The sequence below is a fragment of the Notolepis coatsorum genome (genome assembly GCF_963971535.1).
Source record: "Notolepis coatsorum genome assembly, chromosome: 3".
NCBI classification, from domain to species: Eukaryota; Metazoa; Chordata; class Actinopteri; order Aulopiformes; family Paralepididae; genus Notolepis; species Notolepis coatsorum.
This window is the reverse complement of record NC_140167.1, coordinates 143,565,183-143,590,184: the sequence shown is the minus strand read 5'-3', so window position 1 is coordinate 143,590,184 and position 25,002 is coordinate 143,565,183. Positions and strand designations below refer to the sequence as shown.

Below are 25,002 nucleotides of genomic sequence, written 5' to 3'. Positions count from 1 at the left end.
ATCAGAGTCACATTGCATCACATGTGAATAACCTTAAATTGCCAAATTATATTGTTAAACAGGACAGGACCAGTTGGTTTGTTCCAAGACACCAAGTTTTGTTTTGACCATTGATAGTATGCACCACAACAATATACTAGAACAATGCATAACGGTTATCATAATCACCTTTTATATCAGTTTTTTTTATATAAACCACTAGGTTAACGGTTTTAAATGTTTTTTTTATACATTAGCCACTAGGTTAATGCCTATTTGTAAATCCTGTTCCTGATAATTATGCACACGATTTTGTGTTTTACCCTATGCACTCTGACCACACAGAGACAGGGTTCACATGTGTTTAATTGGTTGAGTATTAATGATCTTAGCTCCCATTGATATTATCATGAAGACACATAGCTGACACCTAAATGTCTGATTCACGACGGGAGCGACTGGAGGTAAGCCAAGATATTTGCACAGCTATAGTTTATGTTGTTTGTTGTTTGATATCAGAGTTGAGGAGAGGACCACTCATTGATAAAGATATTTGAGGGATTATTAATAAAAGAAAAGGGTGATATTCCCACATCTCTGATATCAAAATAACGCACAGACCTTAATCCAGTCAATCAAGTCATGAATCACGTATGTAAATATTTCTATTTTAAACTGTTAGGCCAACCACCAGATTAAGGATTTTAATTGATTTTCATTCATTAATCCGGTAAACCAACAGATCACATTGGCCAAATTTTCATTATTTTATTTGTTTTCTATTCATTCATTATCCGATAACCGATGGATTACAGCGATCTCATTATTTTACCATGTCTATTCACTTTTCAATATTTTGCTTGTTCCAAATAATCCTGGTATATTATATATTGATCTCACCCACATTATAAAGAGAAGAATGGACTAACTGTGGAATAATATATTGATTCCCCAACTCTCATGTAAAGACATCCCCCTCCCTTCTCCTTTGTCCCCTATCCTCCCCCCCCCCTAACTCGTTTGACCTATCATGTGAGTGTTCTCTCTCCCCCCCCCCCCATTTCACTATATTGGGCTCCTCCCGACAACAATCGATCTTCTCTACCTGGGTCATTTCAGCTGATCACCTAGGGCGAGAGCCTCAGCCATTCTCTCTAAATACTATGTGTATATTTCTATCTGTCTGGCTAATAAACCTTGTTATTAACTGGATCTCGGTTCTTCAGGATATCCACAATATCCCACATGGGAAAATAGTCATGGGAAAGGTTGAACATAATGGCTGCTAGAGCTTTCCTCGACAAACTGTTAATCAAGTAATAGTCACAGCCAGTGGCGTTGCGCAATATGTCGGGGGCCCCCCCGCAGGTCAGACCATGAGGCCCCGCCCACTCCCCTAAATCATTAATAAAGTGAGAAGATTTTGCGCGCTCCACGCGTGGTCCTTCCCATAACAGCCGACCCTAATGTCCAGCTCACCCTCCGCCTATGACAACACACATCATTATTATCATCAGACTGGACATCGCGGCCACTTAAACCATGTACTAAAAAATGTACGGATTAGATTCCAGTTCCAATGTAACCTGTAGGCTACTCGTACTAGTTATGGCGAATAAAACGTTATATTATTCTAACCTGTCTCGGCGGCTGTAGCGTGGCTGGGGGCCACCGCCTGGCTGGGCTGTCTGTCTGCCTGGACTCGACGCGGAGCTGACCGGGGGACCGGCGTGTTGATAGCGGTGGACGCGGCGCAGCGGCGGCCTGGGTGGGGAGCTTACTGCCGATGCATTCTTCAGTAACGTTAGAGTCAGTCTACCTTTGCTGCCTGCTGGAACAATGATGTTCTTTTTCGTAGCTTTGCCGTCTCCTGTTCCGCTTGGATATTTGCGCCATTTTTACCGGCGCTTCCCGCTGTGTTTTGAACGCTGCCAATGAACATTAGTTATCAGCCTAGCCCTATCGCAGGTGAGCAAATCATAGCAGGGAGGGGGGGGCCCCCGCCCTCTGCGCGAGATGCATCCAGCTGCAGCCCCGCAGAACCATACTGGGCTCCTCACACTGTCTCACCGTGCGTTACGAAATCTAAGAGGATAGTCTACAGTGGGGGGGCAGGGCCCCTTAAGCTCCGGGGCCCCACCGCACCGTGGGGTCGGCAGGGGCCTCCCCTACGCCACTGGTCACAGCATTTAGTTCATAGTACTGTTTTTTTGCTGAAAATTAGACCTGAAAAAGTAAAAAAATTTCTTTTTGTGAACTATACTTATGCAAATGTAATTGTGCATTCACAACAGTAGATGGCGTCAATTATCGGTAAAGCAAAGGTTGCGCTCCAGTCACACAAACAGCCATGGGAGAGAGAAAGAGGGGAAAGAGGGCTACAGTACATCCCTTGCCAAAATAATTGAATTTTTCACTATCAATTACTTAAAAAAATTAAGAAAACAAATCTTAATATGACTTGTCTCTCACTTATCATAGGTTCTTTTAAGTTGTCTTCAAACACAGACCTTCCGTGTTTCCGGGGACCAAATGAATGAGACAATTCGATGACCACCATGCTTACCTGGGGTGGTGTGACTGTTGGATGGACACGGCGTGGTGATAGCAGTCCTCTGCCTTCAGGTGTTCTCCGGTCAGCATGTAGAAGGAGCCGTAGTCAAACCAGTTTCAGTGGGCTCCCTGCACACCCGCTGCAGGGAGACAAACCAACCCACCAAACTGTATCTTTAGGAACCCCCAAACTAACCCACTACATGATGCCTTGCAAGAGACCATGACTCCAAACTTAAACTCGAAGAGGGTATAGAGAGAGAGAGCACTGAATCAACTAGAGAGTTTCTGGATATACAGACTCAAAGCCATGTCTTATCCAGGGAATGATACCATAGATATGGTTTATTTTTTGTAAATATGGGAGTATCTTTCTACCTGTTTTTGTTGATGTTTTTGCTATTCTAGTTCCAATTGAAGCGTTATGTAACGGTATGTACATTGCAACCTATAATGCAGGAGGTAGCCTGTCAGTCTTACTCTAGATCAGTGGTGCCCAACCAGTCGATCGCGATCGACAGGTAGATCGCGGGCTGATTTAAAGTAGATCTTGATTAATAAAATTTGATTATAAAAAAAAATTAAATTTGCCAAATCAACTCTTTCTCTCCTTGTTAACTACAACAAGCAATGCTGTTTGTTATTTAAGATGAGGTCGGACTCGGCACTGACAGATTTGTGTTCATTATGCTGCTTTTATAAAGCCTCAAATGACGGCTTACAATATACAATTTTGGCTGGTAGCTCTCGGGCTAGGTGGTAAATAAAAAAGTAGATCTTGGTTCAAAAAAGGTTGGGCACCCCTGCTCTAGATGTTAGAGGACCTCTAGAGCAGTGGTCACCAACCTTTTTAAGCCCAAGATCACTTTTTTTTTTTTTTTGGTGAAGGCAAGATCTACCTATTGAAGTGTTGAGAGAAAAAGACAGCCAAGATTGTACTTTAAACTAAATTACTTTTATTTGCCTGTATTCTAATTACATGCAATGCTTTGGTCCAACATTAAAACGTCAAAGTAGAACTATTATGTACTTTCTCAGTCAGTGCTAAGTGCAGTCATCTTATGCAGCATCACTTTTCACATCAAAACAAAAGTAGAACTGTAATGTGGACTTTCTCATATTATTAACATTGACAAACATATTTACAATTAGCATTTTATAAAGTAGAACTGTAATGTATACTTTCTCAGTCAGTGCTAAGTGCAGTCAGTGCTAAGTGCAGCATCAGTTTTCACATCAGAACAAAAGTAGAACTGTAATGTGGACTTTCTCATAATATTAACATTGACAAACATATTTACAATTAGCATTTTATAAAGTAGAACTGTAATGTGTACTTTCTCAGTCAGTGCTAAGTGCAGCATCACTTTTCACATCAAAACAAAAGTAGAACTGTAATGTTTACTTTCTCAGTCAGTGCTAAGTGCAGTCAGTGCTAAGTGCAGTCAGTGCTAAGTGCAGCATCATTTTCACATCAAAACTAAAGTAGAACTGTAATGTGGACTCTCAGTGTAAGATCTAAAAAAAAAATATATATATATATATATATATATATTTTTTTTTTAATTTTTAATTTTTAATTTTCATGGAAAGATCTACAGGGACAGTCTCAAAGATCGACCAGTCGATCAAGATCGACGGGTTGGTGACCACTGCTCTAGAGGCTTATGCAATTATGACAGCTAGACCTCAGGCTGACTAAGTGCTCACACCTGAGCTTGATAGAGTAATTAGCACAGCCTCCTTTAGATTATAGCTCAGTTCAACTTCACTCATTTGTTTGTATGCCCTGAAGAAGGCCGATAGAGAGGCCGAAATATGGTGTTTTTTTATTGTTCTAATATGAACTAAGCGACTTATTAAAGCTTTTTTATATATGAAGAGTGCCTGGAACTTCTTTGTTTTGTCAAGGCCTACTACAGCTATGTTTTCCATTCAGGTAAAGTAATGGATAAGATGGGTACCCTGTAATGTTTAGTATTCTGAAAAAGTAACGTCAGAATTAACACAGCATCCCTATGAAGCAGAAATGGACAGAGGGGTGTGGTGGGAAAAAATTGCTTGGTCCAAAGTTGGTTGTTACAGATGTATTAGCTTAAACCCAGGAGATTTGGCTTGAGAGGCCCGGCGAGCCCATGTCCGGGGGGGTCTCGTAACGGGCTCCTAGAGACGTGGAATAGCTTGACATTTATGATTTATACAATGACAGAGAAGGGTGCGGCCTTGTGACCAGGTAGGAGGAGGATGTGATTAGATAGGAGGGTGATATATCCAATAAATCTGAACCTGAGAACCAAACAATTTAAATTTATTGATTTTGCTATACTACAGGCAAAAAGAACAATAGCTTTCAATTGGAAGAAAATAGACGCACCCACAATCAGTGCTTGGATTAAAAACATGGCACAATGCATGTCTATGGAGAGAATAACGTATATCCTCAGGAACAATATAGAGATTTACGAGGATATATGGAAACCATTTAATGAATATCTGAGAAGGGAAGATATAGGAGGGCTGCTATAGGATGAGTCCCCCCGCTCTCTCCCGCGGTCAGCCGTGACCCAGCCCCCGGGAGAGACCGGAGACACGTCAGTGAAGGTGGTGTAAAGATGTCATTTATTTTGATTTATTTATTTATTTTTATTTTTATGTACATTTTCTTTTCCTCTTTTCAATTATTTATATTTGTGTACGAGCTATTCTAATGGAGGTACCAATGAATGTACATATTATTTCTGTATGAGAACAGTAAAAACAAAACCAAAGATGCTAAGAGAGAGAAAAGGGGAGGGGGGAGGGGGGTATGTGGGTATATGTATAATCTTGTGGAGAAAAGGAATTAAGAATAACTGACTACAATGAAAACCTGAAATGTGTACTGTAAAACCCAATAAAAATATTGTACTAGAAGAAAAGGGAGGTTTAAAGGAAATAGAAGGATACGGGAGGAAGGAGGTTCAAGGAGGGTCCCTGGACCCATGACGCGCATATTTACCTGAGTCAGAATTAAAAAAAAATTAGAGCAAGTATTATAATTTGATATGATGGTTTAAGGACGACATACACTAAGTATTAGTACCAAGTATCTGGGAAACCAACTGATGTGGGATTAATAACCAAGGATGATGGGGTATATATGTATGTAAAACAAAATGCAAGGTAAACTGAGTTTAAAACTTTTCTATATATCCCTGTTCAAGGAAGATATACATATCGTCATTGGATTTTGTACAGGCCAACGAATGTGCGATTACTATTCAAAGAATGACTTTGTCAATAATTGTATATATTCTTCTTTCTGCAAGAACGGTATTTTTGTAAATTTTCTCTTTATGTTTTAGGCCTGTATAAGGGCGATGTACATTGTCTGTGTAACCACCTGAAAAGCCAAACGGTGGAAGATTGACAATCAAAGATGTTATTATTTGTATGTTTGTGAATATAAATGCAAATAAAAATTGAGTTTAAAAAAAAAAGATAGGAGGGTGAGACATTGGGGGCGGGGGTATGTGCTCACCGGGTAGGGGCTGACCTGGAAGAGGGAAGGCGTTTGAGACACAAATGAAGGGGCCGGAAGGGGGTAGGTTTAGGTATGGAGGTGAGAGACTGATTAGATCAGGGAACGGGATTGACAGGGTACCATAGTAGGTGTGGGGGAGGGGTGGCGAAATGGGAGGGGGATACATAACATTTTCACTACAGGGGTATTGTGCTAGTTAGTTGAAAAGGATAGAGAGATACTAAGCTTCTGACTAAGAAGTAGATGGGGGGGGGGGGGGATTTTGTACCAGCTAGCTAAAATGTAGTAAACATAGGTGACTTTCGGACAGCTAGCTAGGTGGTTATTGGACAGCTAGCTGTGATGAATAGAAAGATGGGATAGATACTGTACCTCCTGGTGATACTGGGTAGCTAGCTGATAGTCTCCGGTCAGCTCAGCCTCCCTGGCAAAGTGTCTCAGCTGGGAACAGTCCAACAGAAGCTGCCCTGGGGCCTCATGGGCCTCTACTGACAGAGTCTGAAATAGAATGGAAAATAACTGTTCAATGGGGGTTGTGCTGGTATCAGGAATTTGTCTCAACTTTGTTAAGAGTCAGGTGTGTGTGTGTGTGTGTTTCACCTTGTTAAGAGCCAGGTGCATGTGGTCCACCAGGAACACATACAGCTGGCTGAGGAAGGCCCTGAGCTGTTCTGGATCAGAGAAGGCCTCGGTCCGCAACATCTTCTCACGCACTATCCGCACCACACAGTACTAGACACACATATCAAACAATCCTAACATTGTGGTAGAAAATATTATGTATTGTCCTGAATGATATGCATTTAACCAAAGAGGCTGTCTGTGTCCTTTTGCCACATGAATAATAATAATAATGATAATAATAATAATAATAATAATAATAATAATAATAATAATAATAATAATAATAATAATAATAATAATAATAATAATAATAATAATAATAATAATAATAATAATAATAATAAAAAATAACTAGGGCTGTCCCCGACTAAGGATTTGGATGGTCGACTATGATTGGCAAAAATTTGCCATTAGTCGACTATTGGTCAAAATTTTTTTTTAATGTTATTATTATTATAACTTTTTTTTTATCATTCCATTTGGGCTGTGGGGGGTGCTTAATGTCTGAAGGAGTCGACTGAAGGCTTCTTGTCCTCTGAAAAAGTATGCAATTGGTCCACTGATGGATACATCTTGATATTTGTCTAGTCTAGTGTGTTCATTAGATGGGTGAAATCCTCTTTCAGTGCCTCTGTGCCTGTTTTCGTAGGCAGTTAGCCTCTGGTATGGGTGCCATTAGCGTTAGCCACGCTTCTATGCCTCTATAATTTTTTTATATTCGACTAAGAGGTTGGCCAGTCGACTACGGCTCCTTTCAACCGATTAGTCGACTAATAGGGGTCAGCCCTATACATAACATTTGTATAGCGCTTTTCCTAATGCTCAAAGACACTTTACAGAACAAAACAAACAATACCGTTTTAGTAGAGAAAAAAATATTTATATAAAAAGGTGAGAGAGGAAGGAGTTCAAGGCTTGAAAGCAAGGGTAAAAAGGTGGGTTTTGAGGTCTTTTTTTTAATGATGAGAGGGTGTCTGCATGACAGATATAGTTGGGAAGGGCGTTCCAGAGGGTGGGGGCAGCTGCATCGAAGGCCCTGTCACCCCAGGTCCGGAGCTTAGTCCTGATGGGTTAGAGGAGGTTAGCATCTGAGGCAGCGGGTAGGCGTGTGGTGGACTGGAGAAGGAGGTCAGAGAGGTAGGAGGAGGGCAGGTTGTTGAGGGCTTTGAAGGTGATGAGTAAAATTTTGAACTGAATCCTGTACATGATGGGGAGCCAGTGGAGATCGTGGAGGATGGGGGTGATGTGGTCGGAGTGGCTGGTGGAGGTGAGCATGCGAGCAGCAGAGTTTTGGACGTATTGTAGTTTATTGAGGATTTTGGTGGATGTGCTGTGGAATAATTGTATATCCCCCGCCATCCCAAATTGTAATTCCCCCCCTCCCCCACAAATAGCCTACTGTCCTCCCAAACACCCGTCTACCCCCCCCCCCATCCACCCACCTATTGTCTATGTCCCACTAACTCACCCCACCCCCCTTCCTTAACTCGTCCCCCTCACCTGCACGCATCTCTACATTTCGTAGCTCCATTTCTGCAGACCCATCTCTGATTGGTTGAACTCTATTTCTGCAGACCCCTCTCTGATTGGTTAAGCGAAGTCCCTCTCTGATTGGTTGAGCGAAGCCCCTCTCTAAGGTACGCGAGGGAGGTGCGCGTAAGGTTATCGAGGTCGACGACTAGCTCAACTGGTTCGCCGCCTTGCTGTGGATCCTGCGGTGCGTTGGTGACAAGGTGATTCCCTTCAATTTTTTTTATTTAATTTTTTTTAACATGCATTCTTTCGCCGGTTAAGTTTAGGCATGTTAAGTTTAGGCATTGTTTCGGAGTTGGTTAAGGTTAGGGTTAAGGTTAGGCATTGTTTCAGAGTTGGTTAAGGTTAGAAGGGTTAAGTTTAGGCGCTGTTTCGGAGTTGGTTAAGGTTAGAGTTTGTCTTAGAGCATGGCAATATTCTTTCGGAGTTGGTTATGGTTAAGTTTAGGCATTGTTTCGGAGTTGGTTAAGATTAGGGTTAAGGTTAGGCATTGTTTCGGAGTTGGTTAAGGTTAGAAGGGTTAAGTTTAGGCGCTGTTTCGGAGTTGTCGCAGAGAATGGCAATAGAATGCAGCATATTTCCGCACTGCAGCTCTCTCGCGCTGCCGCGGTCACATGGGCGTAGTGGCCAATCAGAGAGGGGTCTGCAGAAATGGAGTTCAACCAATCAGAGAGGGGTCTGCAGAAATGGAGCTACGAAATGTAGAGACGCCACCTGCACCCACATCCCCACCCCCTCATCCTTCTCCTAAATACAACCACTCCTCCCTCATAGAACCACACTCCAATCCCGACCTGAGCCAAGCCAGAATTCCCCTCTCGTTCCCCTATAAAGAGCCACGCCTGAGTGGACTCTTGAGCTAACCTGGGGACACATCAGCTGGTGTCCCGGTTGGGTCATCCAGGCCATAACTCCTTCCTCCTACATACAACACCAGTTGATAAAACACAACCCGTCTTCTCCATGAAGGAAATCTCAGAGCCCCAGGTGCTCCGAATTCTAGGAGCAGTCAAAAGCTCCTTAGCTTAAGATGTGTTTGGGTTGGATTCCTCCTTCCTCAAACATCAGAGAGTCTCTAGTGAGCCCCATCACCAAAATCGTCAACACCTCCATTCTAGACGCCATGTTCCCACAGGCCTGGAAATCAGCCATTATCACTCCGATTTTCAAGGCAGGGGATGCTACAGAGGTTAGCAATTACCAACCTATTAGCATTCTTCCAGTAGTATCAAAGATAACAGAGAAGTGCATAGCAGAACAACTCATCACTCACCTTAATAACACTCCTTTCTCACTCCACCCCATGCAATTCGGGTTTCGAGCGAAGCCCTCAACCGAAACAGCAAACTGATTCTTTCTGGAGTCCATTAAAACAAAGATGGACAAGTGTGGCGTGGTTGGAGCGGTGTTCCTTGACCTGAGAAAGGCCTTTGACACCATCAGCCATGACCTACTTACCACCAAGCTTTCCAGGTTCAACTTTTCACCCACTGCAATAAAAGGGATGATATTATATCTCGAGGGTAGGACACAACGTGTCAGGATTAACAACATCACATCATCCCCCTTGAAATATGATGTTGGAGTGCCTCAAGGATCGATCCTGGGACCTTTGTTGTTCAGTCTGTTCATAAACGACTTGCCCTCTGTCTGTGCTGGCACAATAGCCCAGATACAGATGTATGCAGACAACAGTGGTTTACGCGCACGCAAACAACAAAACCCAGGCAGCACACAAACTGAACACAATAATGGCACGCATAGTCAAATGGCTCTCAGAAAACTGTCTCCACCTCAACGCAAAGAAAACAGTCTGCGTGTTCTTCAAATAAATATCATCTGTAACACCTGACCCAAACGTGTTTGCAGCAAAGGAGAGGCTTGAAGTAGTCAAAGATTTGAAATACCTCGGAATAACCTTGGACTCAAACCTCACCTTCAAAAAACAGGAAAAAAAAAGTCACACATTCCGTAAAATTTAAGAATAACCAACATCCGAGACTGCCTCAACATGGAAACAGACAAACTTTACTTCAACTCAGCAATTATGTCCCATCTGACATACTGCATAACCAGCTGGTCTCAGATCTGCAAAACCACATTGACACCAATTATTTCAGTTCTCACAGGCCCTGGAGGTGTTGGACAAGAAACCCTTTTCGCCACCACCACTGTACCATCCTCCAAAAACATGCCCTGCTAAGCTGGGAAAACATGCTGAAACTAAAAGATGCCAGCCTGATATATAAAATCCAACACGGTCTAGCCCCACCACCTGTCTCACAGTTTTTAACAGAAAGCAGCAGGTTCACCAGAACAGTGCTAGAGGGAAATTTCATCATCCCAGGGTGGAAAAGCGCATTTAGCAAATCAGCCTTCTCGATCAGAGCTGCAGAGTTCTGGAACACCATCCCATCACACATCCGCAATACTAATACACTCAGGTCCTTCACACACACACACACACTCAAAGCATGGCTGTTACAAAATCAGGTATGTGACCATTATCAAGTCACATCGCAGTCCAGCCCCCGTATGCTTGCCCACTAGCCTGACTGTCCTGATTGTGATTATGTGGTTATGTGATTTATGATTATGTATATGTGTGCCTGCCATTGCCATATGTGTGCCTGCCTATACGGTGCTTATACATGTATGGGCTTTGATTTGTCCCTGTACACTGTTTTTTATAGATGCACGAATGCCTAGTGAGTGAATGTACAGAATATGTTTTAAACTGTTTTTATATTCGCTTTTTATATGTCCTTCTATTTTTCTGTTTATTTTCTGGCTTAAACATCTAGCCCAGGGACTACAACTGAAAACTAGTAGCAACCTTGCTAATGTTGGCATATTTACAGTTTTTTATTATTATTTGTATTCATTTATAAATGTATAACTGTTGATTGATATGCACCGTCCCTGATCAAATAAACTGAGTAAACTAAACTAAAAAACTAACTCTGAATAAACCTTTGTTTTATCCTGTCAACCTTCGACTACCTACAATCATTGATAGGGTTGATTTCCCTCACAGTGCCATACAGAATACTGTTGCAGTAGTCCAGTCGGGAAGTGATAAGTGTTGCTAGTTTTCAGTTGTAGTCAGTGTCAGTTGTAGTCAGTGTTTCGGCAGCAGAGAAGGATAGTGAGGGGCATAGACGGGCAATGTTCCTGAGGTGGAAGAAGGCAGTTTTAGTGATCTGGTTTACATGCAGGAGGAAGGAAAGGGTGGGGTCGAGAATGATACCTAGGTTGCGGAGATGGGTGGAGGGGGTGACAACGGAGCCGTCGATGTTGACTGAAAAATCCTGGGTGGGGGAGGGTTAGGGAATTTGGGACAATAATGATTAGTTCAGATTTGTCACAGTTGAGTTTAAGAACGTTTTTTTGCATCCAGATTTTTATGTCAGAAAGGCAGGTGATGAGGGTGCGGATGCGGCAGTGATGGTCTTGGTGGAAAGGTAGAGCTGTGCGTCATCAGCATAGCAGTGGAATCGGAGACCATGTTTGCAGAGGATCTGTCCAAGTGGGAGAATGTAGAGGATAAACAGTAATCTACACTACCAAGTACTGAACCCTGGGGGACACCGTGGGGGACTGGGGCAATGGGGGATTTGGAATTGTTGGTGTAGATTAATTGGTGTCTGTCAGAGAGATATGATTTGATCCAGGAGAGGGCAGTGCCAGTGATCCCAATGGTGGACTGGAGGCGAGATATGAGGATGGAGTGGGTGATGGTGTTGAAGGCGGCGCTGAGGTCAAGGAGGATGAGGATGGAGAGGGAACCAGAGTCAGCAGATAGCAGAATGTCATTTGTGACCTTTAATAGAGCGGTTTCTGTGCTGTGTTTGGTGCGAAAGCTGGATTGGAAGGGTTTATAGAGGTTATTGGATTCAAGGTGGAATGTTAACTGAGTGTGGCAACAGCTTGTTCTAAAAAAATTTACAGAAAGGGGAGGTTGGAGATGGGGTGGAAGTTGTTGAGGGTATCAGGGTTTAGTCCGGGTTTTTTTAGTAGAGGGGTAATGGCAGCGAGTTTCAGGGTGGGGGGGGGGGCAAGGCCAGTGGACAGACAGGAGTTTATGATAGTAGTGATCAGAGGAGAGAGTAAGGGGAGGCAGGCCTTGACTAAGGGGGAGGGGATGGGGTCCAGGATGCAGGTTGAAGATTTCATGCCAGTCATGATGGTGGATAGGTCGGATGCTGTGATTTCAGGATGAGAGTGGGGGATTTGGAGGTGGGGGGAGGTCGGGTTCCGGATCAGAGACAATGGAGGTGGAGGAATTGGCCAGTTGGTTGTGAAGACACATTGAACAACCAGTAAACACACAGCCCCTCACACATTTCACAATTGAGCCACATACAATTCACACAAAAGTCACGTACACACAGAAGTTAGGTATGGTCACCTAGCTCCACACAGAAAAGTAAATAAGTAAAACACACAGAAAAGTAAATAACACAAGAAGACACACACATAGGATTGACCCAAACAGCAGACGTATAAATAGGACAAGAACAATATGACATCTGGAAAAATACACACACACATATTAACTTGGAAATATGACAAAGACATGATTAGGGGAAGGGTCAATAGAAGCGACGTCAATTTCACTATAAGAGAGCCAGCCCTCCAAGGGGAATACGGGGAATCATCCTGAATTCGGTTGTTGATGTATTGGTTTTTGCAAAACGAGTTTTGGTTACTCCAAGAGGGTTTTTGCAATTCATCCTGAGTTCTGAGTTTCTTGTTAAAGGCTAAACCTTGAATGAAGAGAGGGGGGGGGGGGCACCTGTGCTGATTAAAGGCTAAACTTGAATGAAGAGAGGGGGGGGGGGGGGTGCCTGTGCTGATTAAAGTGCAAACTTGAATAAAGAAAGTGTTCACAGAAACACTAATAATGTTGCCCTGTCGTGTGTTTTGGTCCTCTGACACAAAAAAACATACACACACACACACAAAAAACTGGCTGTTTTGGGTGAATTGCTCCTTTAACCCTTTCAGGTGTAGTATGGTGTCAGGTGTAGTATGCTCTCAAGTGTAGTATGTTCTCAGGTGTAGTATGTTCTCAGGTGTAGTATGTTCTCAGGTGTAGTATGCTCTCAGGTGTAGTATGCTCTCAGGTGTAGTATGTTCTCAGGTGTAGTATGGTGTCAGGTGTAGTATGTTCTCAGGTGTAGTATGTTCTCAGGTGTAGTATGCTCTCAGGTGTAGTATGTTCTCAGGTGTAGTATGTTCTCAGGTGTAGTATGTTCTCAGGTGTAGTATGTTCTCAGGTGTAGTATGGTGTCAGGTGTAGTATGTTCTCAGGTGTAGTATGGTGTCAGGTGTAGTATGTTCTCAGGTGTAGTATGTTCTCAGGTGTAGTATGTTCTCAGGTGTAGTATATTCTCAGGTGTAGTATGTTCTCAGGTGTAGTATGTTCTCAGGTGTAGTATGTTCTCAGGTGTAGTATGTTATCAGGTGTAGTATGTTCTCAGGTGTAGTATGGTGTCAGGTGTAGTATGTTCTCAGGTGTAGTATGTTCTCAGGTGTAGTATGGTGTCAGGTGTAGTATGTTCTCAGGTGTAGTATGTTCTCAGGTGTAGTATGTTCTCAGGTGTAGTATGGTGTCAGGTGTAGTATGTTCTCAGGTGTAGTATGTTCTCAGGTGTAGTATGGTGTCAGGTGTAGTATGTTCTCAGGTGTAGTATGTTCTCAGGTGTAGTATGTTCTCAGGTGTAGTATGGTGTCAGGTGTAGTATGTTCTCAGGTGTAGTATGTTCTCAGGTGTAGTATGTTCTCAGGTGTAGTATGTTCTCAGGTGTAGTATGGTGTCAGGTGTAGTATGTTCTCAGGTGTAGTATGGTGTCAGGTGTAGTATGTTCTCAGGTGTAGTATGTTCTCAGGTGTAGTATGTTCTCAGGTGTAGTATGGTGTCAGGTGTAGTATGTTCTCAGGTGTAGTATGGTGTCAGGTGTAGTATGTTCTCAGGTGTAGTATGCTCTCAGGTGTAGTATGTTCTCAGGTGTAGTATGTTCTCAGGTGTAGTATGTTCTCAGGTGTAGTATGGTGTCAGGTGTAGTATGTTCTCAGGTGTAGTATGTTCTCAGGTGTAGTATGGTGTGTATGGCGACTGTCCAAACATTTATGTAAGTCACCGAGAGATAATTATAAAATAATTATACCTGCCAGACGCTGCTCGTCATGAAATCACTGCTCCAGGATACTGCGTTTGGTTACTTTTAGGGGTGTAATGATGCATCGATTAATCAAAATGCATCGATTCTAATGTGTTAGAATCGATGCATCGATTTGAATATGTTAGAATCGGTTATAATCGAAATTCATTTTTAATTTAATGTATTTTTTTTTGTGTATTGTTTTTATTGACCTATGAAGTCCATTCATGAATCGAATCGTGGTCAAATGAAGAGATTTCACGATGCATTGAATCGTTGCCTGAATAATCATAATCGAATCGAATCGTTGTGAGGTCGCATCGTTACACCCCTAGTTACTTTATTGCGGTTAAAAACAGTTCATTAGTCATTAAAAAGCGAATCACGGCTTGATTTACTATTGTGTAGCGCGCGGTCAGCGAAATATGACTTCCCCCGTTCACCCCCTCATCATTTCCATACCTGAAACCCGCCGGTGAACAGCTGACTTTTACTACTACTAACTACACCACGTGACGCCTTTGTGAATGGCGTAACCATAACAACCCATGTTGTCTATACCTGGCTCAGGGCTGTCACCAACATATGGTCTCAGGTGTAGTATGGTGGTCTCAGGTGTAGTATGGTGGTCTCAGGTGTAGTATGGTGGTCTCAGGTGTAGTATGGTGGTCTCAGGTGTAATATGGTCAGCAGAGTGTTTTTATGATATTTTGATGGGTGGAAGATGTAGAACCCCACCCAACCCCCGCCAATGTACAGTTTCTTCCCCTTCTGATGTATATTTTTTTATGATTTCCTTTCAGTACCGTATATTTGTATGTCTTGTATGTCATAAATGTCTTGAAGAATTGAAAATGGAGGACCCTGATGTAAACAAGACGAAAGTCTTTCTCTGGTCTGCATCCCCTTAACAATTGTATGTATTGAGCTGTACTGTATTGTACCCATTCTGCAATCTGTTAATAAAGTTTTCAATCAATCAATCAATCAATCAATTCATACTAAGTGTAATTCCAGCTGACACCAGCAGAGGGCGACAGAGTTCATTAGCCCATAGCTGTCCACGTAGACCAGCAGTGACTACCTGGTGCTCAGACCACTTCACTCTATTCACTATTGCGGTGGTCCCAGTTTATGGGTTGCAAGTTGCGACTGAGTCCTGCTAAAATGCAAAAATGACGATGCTAAGGTGATATTTATTTATTATTAGTATTTTAATTTTTTTTTATAAAACGCTTCCATCAGCCGCCAAACAATTGAAAACCCTCCCAACAACGATGCACGAAACATGGTGAAATAGATTGACCATACATAAGAGCTCTTCTGGTCGGGCAACACCAGTGCCGCAAAATCCGCAAACGGTCTAATTTTAGAGCATACAATGTGAATGACACAAATGTAAAACAGTGTCCAAGTTACTATGCTTGAAGAAAAAAAGAAATTTTGTTGCAGTTTTCCCACTGTGCAGTTTTCACTCGCGGACACAAGGTGGCACTTTTACATTATCTATGCGTTTTCATCGATCAACTCTCAAGGACGCCTGATTACTTTTACCAAACGGTTAGAGTTTCCGCGTTCCCGTTTTGCGCTCTGATTGGCCACTGACGTTTCTGGTCATGTGACATGTGCGCCCAATCGTGTGACGGCAAGTACTTTGGACGGTTAAGCTTAGGCGCTCTTTCGAAGTTGGTTAAGGTTAGAGTTTGTCTTAGAGCAGGGCGATATCGTGTGACGGCAAGTTCTTTCGCCGGTTAAGCTTAGGCACTCTTTCGAAGTTGGTTAAGGTTAGAGTGTGGATCGTTTCATCCAACTCTTGTGTGTGTGTGATGAACGTAAAGATTCCCCATCCTCCTCGTCGTGACGGACACGACCGCTGCGCCGGCTGTCGACAGACGAGCCCTACTGTACGTCTCATCTGCAAACTTCAGCGAGAAAAGGATGTGAAACAGAACAACAAGAAATCCGCACAACACTCTTTGTTTTCCCCGCCACTGTACTGCCTTTTCATCCTCGGAATTCACAGAAGACCATCATAGAGAGAGGGAGAGACAGAGAGAAAGAGGCATTGTATAAGCGTGGACGCGTGTCGAAAAACGTCGGCGTGGGTGTGATGCGTGGACTTGAAGTAAATTAAGCAAACCAGGGTAGCGGCCTGAGAGAGGCGGCTGGACGGCTCTGTGTGAAGTCGCTTCTCCGCACGGCGGGACCGGAGACCACCAGGCGTCCTGGACAGATGGTGTCTTCACAACACTAACTATGTGGTAGGAATATGCACCACCAGGCAGTGTTCTCAAAAATATCGAAGTATCGATACATATCGATACTGAATATTTAAAACGGCTTCAATACTCATTTCCCGAAGTACCGATACTTTCTGCAGTATCGGTACCAGCTGGCTTGCTCCCGCAAGTTGTTGACAGACAGACACGCTGCCAGAGCCTTGCCCTTCCGCCTCCTCCTCCTCCTCGCTCAGAGCAACAGACACAAGCTGCTGCAGCCTCCTCCCCCTCACAGCCGGGCAGTGCAGCCCTGTCTTCAGTTTGTAAACAACGCTATTATTAGCTAACGTTAGCTGTCGTTCCTCCGTTAGCTTAATGCTAGCTAGCTGGCCACCTATTACTTCATGGAAACGGAGTAACGTCAAGCCGAGCCCACTACACGCATGAACTCGACACAACTACCCCGTTTCCAACGTTCGGTCGAGCGGAGCCGGAGCCCATCCTACACCAGTACACGCATGAACGCGACACAACATTACCCCGCCTCCATGAAGTGTCCAATTAGCAGCAATGTTGTTGAAAATGTAACGTTAATAAATGCTCCGAGCATAGCTCCGGAGAAATCTCTCTCTCTCTCTCACTCTCTCGCTCTCTCTCGCTCTCTCTCGCCCTCTCTCTCTCTCTCTCTCGTACCCTTGTTTTCGGGTCATAACTAGAAAGGTGCGCTCAGTAGACCTAAAATCTCCAGCAGCCACTCTCTCTTTCTCTCTCTGATCTAAAGATAAACAAAGGGTTTTAAAAGTGTATTTATCTTCTCGTATAGTACCAGAGAGAAGCTGAGGAGAATCAACCAGCAACAAAAGCAAAATTTGTAAAAAAAATTAAATAAAAAAATTATAATAAAAAAAAAATTATTATAATTTTTTTTTTTGGTATTGAAAGTATCGAAAGTATCGATACTTTTCAAGGTATCGTATCGAAGTCGAAATTCCAGTATCGTGACAACACTACCACCAGGCGTCCTGGACAGATGGTGTCTTCACAACACTAACTATGTGGTAGGAATATGCACCACCAGGCGTCCTGGACAGATGGTGTCTTCACAACACTAACTATGTGGTAGGAATATGCACCACCAGGCGTCCTGGACAGATGGTGTCTTCACAACACTAACTATGTGGTAGGAATATGCACCACCAGGCGTCCTGGACAGATGGTGTCTTCACAACACTAACTATGTGGTAGGAATATGCACCACCAGGCGTCCTGGACAGATGGTGTCTTCACAACACTAACTATGTGGTAGGAATATGCACCACCAGGCGTCCTGGACACGTGTATACTTTCCGCAACGGAGTTCGGTTTCCGGGTTCCTCTGATTGGCCGCGACCCCCATGTGACCCACCCCCCTATCCACCGCTGCCGCTGCCCGCTGTGTTGACACTCGCCTGTGTGTTGACGCGCGCGCGGCAGAGCGAGCGCCCATGGACTTGACTTTCGCTTTCAATTTGACGCTCGCTTCCTGAGACTTACGCTTTGCTCGCTGCTGTTTAATAATATTGTCGCTTTTCACATCGTGTGCTCTTTTTTACATGAAACAAGATAAACAATACAGTAACAGTAATAATCAACGATGAATCACAGGACAATAACAGAAATAATAATAACAATAATGACAGTCCAGTAATTAAATCAGAATGAAACAAACAACACACTGCAGCACCCACTCTCCACACTTTAGATCACCTAAACACACTTTATATTTATTGGTAAAGGATTTGCACTACAACTCGTACACCTTACTGTAAATTGTACCTAAATTGTACCTCATCCCATTTCTGCTTTGCACTATATAGTATTGTATATTAGTACATTGCATAGTATATTGTATGGTAACTCAGTTACTTCTATTCTGCATCGAACATTGTACATATGTCTATACTGAACACTGTGACCTCTATTTTTACTTCTATTTTACATGCTATACTATTTTATTTCATACTTATCTTGTCTAGCACAGTCTCTGGAGCGTAACAGTAAGAAGCATTTTGTATAAAAGAATTCTGTACTTCTGTATGACAACAATGTATGCCTTTCAAATGTTAAATGATAAGTGATTAAATGATACACACTGAAATCTACGCTCTCTCATCCTGCTTTCCACAACTCCTATACTTCCAACGCGCCCAACACTGCTTAATGGTTGTTTAAATATTTTACATGTTTTGATGTGGTGCATAAGCAGCATATTAAGATGACTGCGTTTCTTGAACAGCTGATAACTGCATAAGCAGCACATTAAGATGACTGCGTTTTTTCACTCAGAAGATGACGCGACAATATTATTAAACAAAAGAGCTCTGTCATGGAAGTGGGTGGTGTTACCAACAGTGCGTTTCTTGACAGCAGAGTGGCGCGTTTCGCGACTCAGGAAGCGAGCGATCTGCGCTGCAACACAGCGGGAGCGGCAGCGGCAGCGATAAGGGGGGCGGGTCACGTGGGGGTGGCGGCCAATCAGAGGAACCCGGAAACCGAACTCCGTTGCGGAAAGTATACACGCGTCCTGGACAGATGGTGTCTTCACATCACTAACTATGTGATAGGAATATGCACCACGTAACAAGAGGGAGACAGAAGTCTCTGCGAAGACTTTGTATATACAGCTGCTGTGGGCTATAACTGTGACTAATGTGAGTAGCAAAGACATCTAACAACGATATATTTCATTTGATTTCGGCATTGTCACGCACAGAATATAATCACCCTAAATGGGCCACAGATGTAGAACGCTGATGTTCCCATGCTGACAGAAGAGCTTAAGCGTGGCGTAAACAGTGGCGATAAACACTGGGAATGATAGTTTTACATTAGTCTCTATCTAATGACGATTAGTGTAGTGTTGAGCTCTTGAGATCTCACAGACGGAGGCTTTTAAACCTTATTCAACCAGGCGGGTTGAAAAGGATCAGGTGTCTATGTAATGGCAACAGCCTGGGGCAATAGCTGTGAGAAGATTACACACACAAACAAACACACACAGACACATGTATACACACACAGGGAACAAAATAAGCACCCGCCAAGCGCCAATGGCCTGTAGATTTAAGGTTTGGCGAGTAAAAATGAGAGGTCTGCCCGCCACCTGGCGTGTAGTTCATATCGATACTCTTATTTTGAAATTCCTGTGCGGGTCTCATTTCCGCCCCAAGCGCAGCTCCAGTCATAATATCTATGGCTCCGGCAGCTAGCAACTTTCGGTTCATATGATACTCTTATTTTGAAAAACCCCGTAGCAACTCCGCGCGTCATATCTGCCCAGTCCGTGCTTCTGAAAGCAGAGCAGCGCTACACAGCAGTGCGCCTACACGACCCGAAATAAATCCGCTGTGTTTTTTTTCTTTCACAACGGGTCAAATGTATCTACATGCTTTGCACCGTCGCCATTCCTTTATGCCCACATCGCCCGAAATTAACGTTTATGTACCATTACAATCACTACAACGTTAGCGTAAGCTAACAAGCTAATCCTGATCAGAGGCAGAGGCGCAGAGCCATAGAGAACAGCAGACAGTGTGGACTGGGGAAAGGGAAATGGGGGGGGGAGGCACTCTCCCCTTCCCTGTGTGTGTGCGTGCGTGCGTTTGGAAAGACGATGAAGTCACTAGTCAGGACTCCGGACAGGAGTATATTATAGTAAACTGAGGATGGACAGATAATGTTGATATTCAAATATAAAAAAGTTTCGAGAGGAGTGGAAGTTTGAAGACAGACTACTAGACTACAATATGATGCGGGGGTGGTGAGTTGAAACAGTGTGTGTGTGTGTGTGTCCCGACCCCACTTCTATGTTTCAATAAATTATTTGCATTTAAAACTATTAACGCTGACTCATTCCTTCAGTCCACTCAAAATTATGCTAATATTCCTTATGTTGTTTATGATATTAATTGAAAATAGCATATGAGAGTATTATATAGTAATAATAACACATGGCGATATACTAAAAAGCTATTTATAATTTGTGGCTGGTAAAAAATCTGCCTGGCTGGTAGTTTTTCAAATCTACCAGCCAAATGGCTTGTAAGTCAAAAAGTTAAGTTTGTTCCCTGTACACACACACCAATATAGTGAAACCTAAATAATAATGCAGTTAGCAGGTGAGATCCAGTGTTGGGAAAGGTACTTTCAAAAGGTTATATATATATTACTAGTTACTTGAATTTGAAAGTAATAAGTTGCATTACAACAGTAATGTGTTACGTGACTTTATTACACTACTCTTGCGTTACTTTCTAGTTAAATAAACGGAGCGACCCTACGAAGATACATATCTGCTGCAGTCTTTGTGTTTGTATAAGCGAATGTTCTTATAGAGAGAGAGATAAATTAGACTGCCTCTCGCTGAGTGTGTGTGTGTGTGTTAAGACGATTAAGCAGGCTACCTTATAGTATGGCAAGCATCCTAGCTAGCTGGGTACCCAGCTAGCTCATTAGCTAGGTAGCAAATGTGTCAGCTAGTTGGGTAGCATGCATGTCTCAGCTAATTAACTAGCCAGCTTTGTGCCATAGGCTTTACACGGCATCACAGTGTTTAGCACTGCTGCCTCACAGCCAGAAGGTCCTGGTTTCGAACCCAACAGGGGGCCTTTCTGTGTGGAGTTTCTCCCTGTGTTCGCGTGGGTTTCCTCTGGGTACTCCAGTTTCCTCCCACACCATAAAGACATGCATGGTAGGCAGGGACTACAGATGGAAACTAGCTAATTAGCTGTAATCTGGTACATTTACATTGATGTGGAAACTGAATATGTTCATTAATGTGCACGGTCCCTGGGTAAAAAATAAATAAACAAACTTAAACTTAAATACAACATTCACAAAATGGTCCTTGTACCCAGCTAGCTCATTTGCAAGGACCATTTTGCGAATTAACTAGCTTGGTACCTAGCTAGCTGACACATTAGCTAGCTGGTTAGCTCATTCACAAAATAGTCGTTGTGAACATCAACAAAGCCCCCCCTCCCCCCACCGCAGGACCGGACACAGATGAACAAAAATACTTCCAGCTAGGGCTGGGCGATATAACGATAACGATAAATATCGCGATATATTTTAATAATCGATATCGAATATCGAAATAAAAAAAAAACAGAGACAGTGGACAGACTTGTCTTTCTTGCCTGCAACTTAAAGTAATGGCTTTGCTTGTCCAAATGACAATACTGACCAAATTCAGATTTCTTTTTCTCTTGTCCATTTATTTTGTTTGCTTTCTAATTTAAAATACATTTTGAAACCGTCTGTACACAGTAGGCTATGTGTGCTAGCAGAACTAGACTCCAGTCACGAGTCACAGTGCACATGTGCAGTGGTTTGTCCACCAAAAAAGCGCCAAAAGATCGAAAATAAACTAGCAGAGCCAGAACTGTTCAACTCCTCTGGAGCCACAGCCAGCAGAGAAGCCGGTTTACTTTAGCTTTTAAACCAGCTGCAGCCTGAGAACTGGAGTGTGAGGGGATGTAACACTAAAGATGGCGGCAATGACAAAGAATTGCTGCAAAATAAACATACACCTGTTGTTAAAAAAAAAAAAAAAAAAAAAAAATGTATTTATTTTATACTTATAACAATTCGATAATTATCGATATCGAGAAATAAAATAAAATTATTTTTTTCCATATCGCCCAGCCCTACTTCCAGCCTGACGACATCACTTAGATAATCAACACAAATGGACTTCATATATTTCACCTAAATACAAACAGCCTGAGACATAATCTGGCTGAAATCAGACAATTATTATTATTATTATTTTCTTTTTTTTTCTTATCTTTTTCCCCCTCCTTTTTTCCAATTTTTCTCTCATCCCACTGTTAGTCGTTATGCCAATTCCCAACCCCCTTCCTGGTTGTTGCGCACCCCCCCTACTGTTGGTCCGAGAGGCCGGAGACTGTCACATGTTTTCCTCCGACGCATGTGCAGCCAGCCGGCAGCCAGACTGGCCGCTCAGATTCTCACCGGGAGAGTGTAACGTGTGGAAGGTCGCACTACCTCTCTCCAGATCCTACCCTCGCTGAGCAGGCGCCCCGACCGAACTGTAGGAGTCGCTGTCTACAACGCCCAGGACCCACCCGCCAGCTTTCCCCACCCCCTAATACTGCCAATTGTATTAGTGTGAACGGCCAGTCAAGCTGGATGACAAACGCCGGGAGCTGGGCTCGAACCCAGCATCTCCGGCGTTGGTGACAAACGCAATCTCCTGACCGCCCCAGACAATTATTTATTAACGGCAAGGCAAACATATTATGTTTTTCAGAAACAAAACTTGACAATTCTGTGACAGACCCAGACATTTAAATTGAAAACTACTCAGTAGTCCGAAATGATAGGAACAGGTATGGAGGTGGTGTATGCATGTACATATACAAAAAGACACCAAATTCATTATCCATACTGACCTGAATCACGAGACTCTTGAAACTAGTACGTCCGTAGTATTTTGTATGTAGGTAGGTGTAGTAATAAGACTCAGGAAGCAGGTTACTCTTTTAGCCTTTTAGTCAAGCAGGTTAGCATGGTAGGTTACAGCAGGGTACATCATGTCCTATTCTCCTTCTCTGTGTACACTTCTTCTGCACGTATCATCATACAGCATGTGTACTCTTACTCTGCATTCCAGCTGTAGGCATAACATGGCCTTCTATTAACTACGCCCCATAGAGGAGACTCTTGGGAAGTACAGCTTCACCTGTAATGTTAGAGAACACAACATCTCCTTTCTCTGTGAAAAGAAGGTTACTTGCTACTCAGCATTATGCAAATTTAGAACTTTTGCTTTTTCCACTTTCTTAAGTAATTTGAACCAACAGTCAGTATCATAAAACGTAAGGTAATCATTAAACAAAGGGAGCACAGGTTATTCAATCATTATCAAGATATATGCTCAACCAATATTACTCTTAGTTCTCACTCAGTGTGCAACAAAGTCCTGATGCCAACTAGGCTTGTTTCTTGCCCGCGACTGTGCTGGAGTGTGACCGCTGAGCTCTGTCAGGGCAGGGCAGATCCCTAAGTCAGGTTCATCTGGAGTGTTCGAAGTGTGAGCCAGACGGGATGCGTTCCATTTCTTTCCATCGCTGAGCAGAAAGGTGCTTTTGCCAATCTTCTTTTTCACTGTCATTGGTGCACTGTATCTCGAGTGTGCTTTGGGGACGTGATGTGGTGTTCTAATCCTGACTCTCTCCCCCTCCCGAAAAACAGGTGCACGAGCGCCACGCTTAGCATCTGTGTAGCGCTTCATTTTGGCTTGCTTGTTTTGGACCGTTTCTCTCACAGTCTCGTCCTGTGCACTCACAGTAGGCTGCAAGGGCAGTACGTCCAGTTTGGTGCGCATTTTACGACCGTAAAGCAGTTCATGTGGTGAAACGCCAGTGGTGGCGTGGGGAGTGGCTCTGTATACTTGCAGACAACCCAACACAGCCTCTTTCCACGGTTGAGACTGCTGGATCGCTGTCTGAATACAACTCCTCAGAACACGATGGAAGCGTTCGACAGCACCATTAGCCGCCGGATAGTAAACTGAAATCCGATTGTGAGCAATGTCTCTTTCCTTGAGGTACTCAGCGAAGGCTGCTGATGTGAATTGAGGCCCATTGTCTGTGACAACGCTCTCTGGGTTACCATGGCGACCGAACACAGAGCTCTACACTGCAGCTATACTTGGGTGATCCTCGGCTGGGGAGTAGTGAGGTGCACAGGCAGGGGAGACCTGCGTTTCGCCTACTCTTTCTGGGTGGAGTTGGCGAACTGGAGTCTGATGCCATGATGACCTCCTTGACGACTGAGCTGAGGATTGGGAGGAATGGTGCTGCAGAACAAGCTCCAAAAGCTCTGTTTGCTTCTGAGCCGTCTCACTCTGTTGCCGCGCAGTCTCCAGAACTTGGTGCATTATTGCTTCGTGCGCATTCTGCATTGGTGGCATGGGGGATGTGCTTCTAGCGGGACTGGGCTGTGCTTTATCCTCTTCATGCCTGTGCAGCTGCTCTATGTCACGCTGGCGTGTATGTTCCACTAGGTAATCGTCTAGCCATCTCGGGCGCTGCACTGTGCGTTTGGGGCGCACGGATGGTGAAGCGGGGAGGCTGGTTCCTTCTCGACTGGTTGCCATATCGTTGACTCCATCCGGTTCGAAGGACCATTTGTAGTGAAGCTCTTGGTGGTTAGGAAATGTAGTCAACAACACGGGGTGTCTAGTCAGGACACGGGAGGCAGTAACGTTCTTTGATGGGTTTTATTATCAATGGTCAGACAGATGCACAGGCAATTTCTACTTCTATTTCCCATTAACTCGGTGGGAGTATGTGAGAGTGTGTGTGTGGTTCTAAATGGGGAGGAAACAAAGACATCA

At 43.5% G+C, this 25,002-nt stretch overlaps 1 protein-coding gene across 1 annotated transcript in view; it reads right to left on the bottom strand.

Moving 5' to 3' along the window:
- Nucleotides 1-5,872: 5,872 nt before the first annotated feature.
- LOC311226019 (cilia- and flagella-associated protein 70-like) overlaps nt 5,873-25,002 on the bottom strand; it is a gene marked incomplete at both ends in the record, with an annotated part of 460,189 nt that continues 441,059 nt past the window's right edge. The window contains 4 exons of the mRNA XM_084311400.1: nt 5,873-5,914; nt 6,053-6,067; nt 6,428-6,553; nt 6,656-6,787. Of these exons, the coding sequence (XP_084167526.1) occupies nt 5,873-5,914; nt 6,053-6,067; nt 6,428-6,553; nt 6,656-6,787 (315 nt within the window). The remainder of the gene's footprint in view (nt 5,915-6,052; nt 6,068-6,427; nt 6,554-6,655; nt 6,788-25,002) is intronic.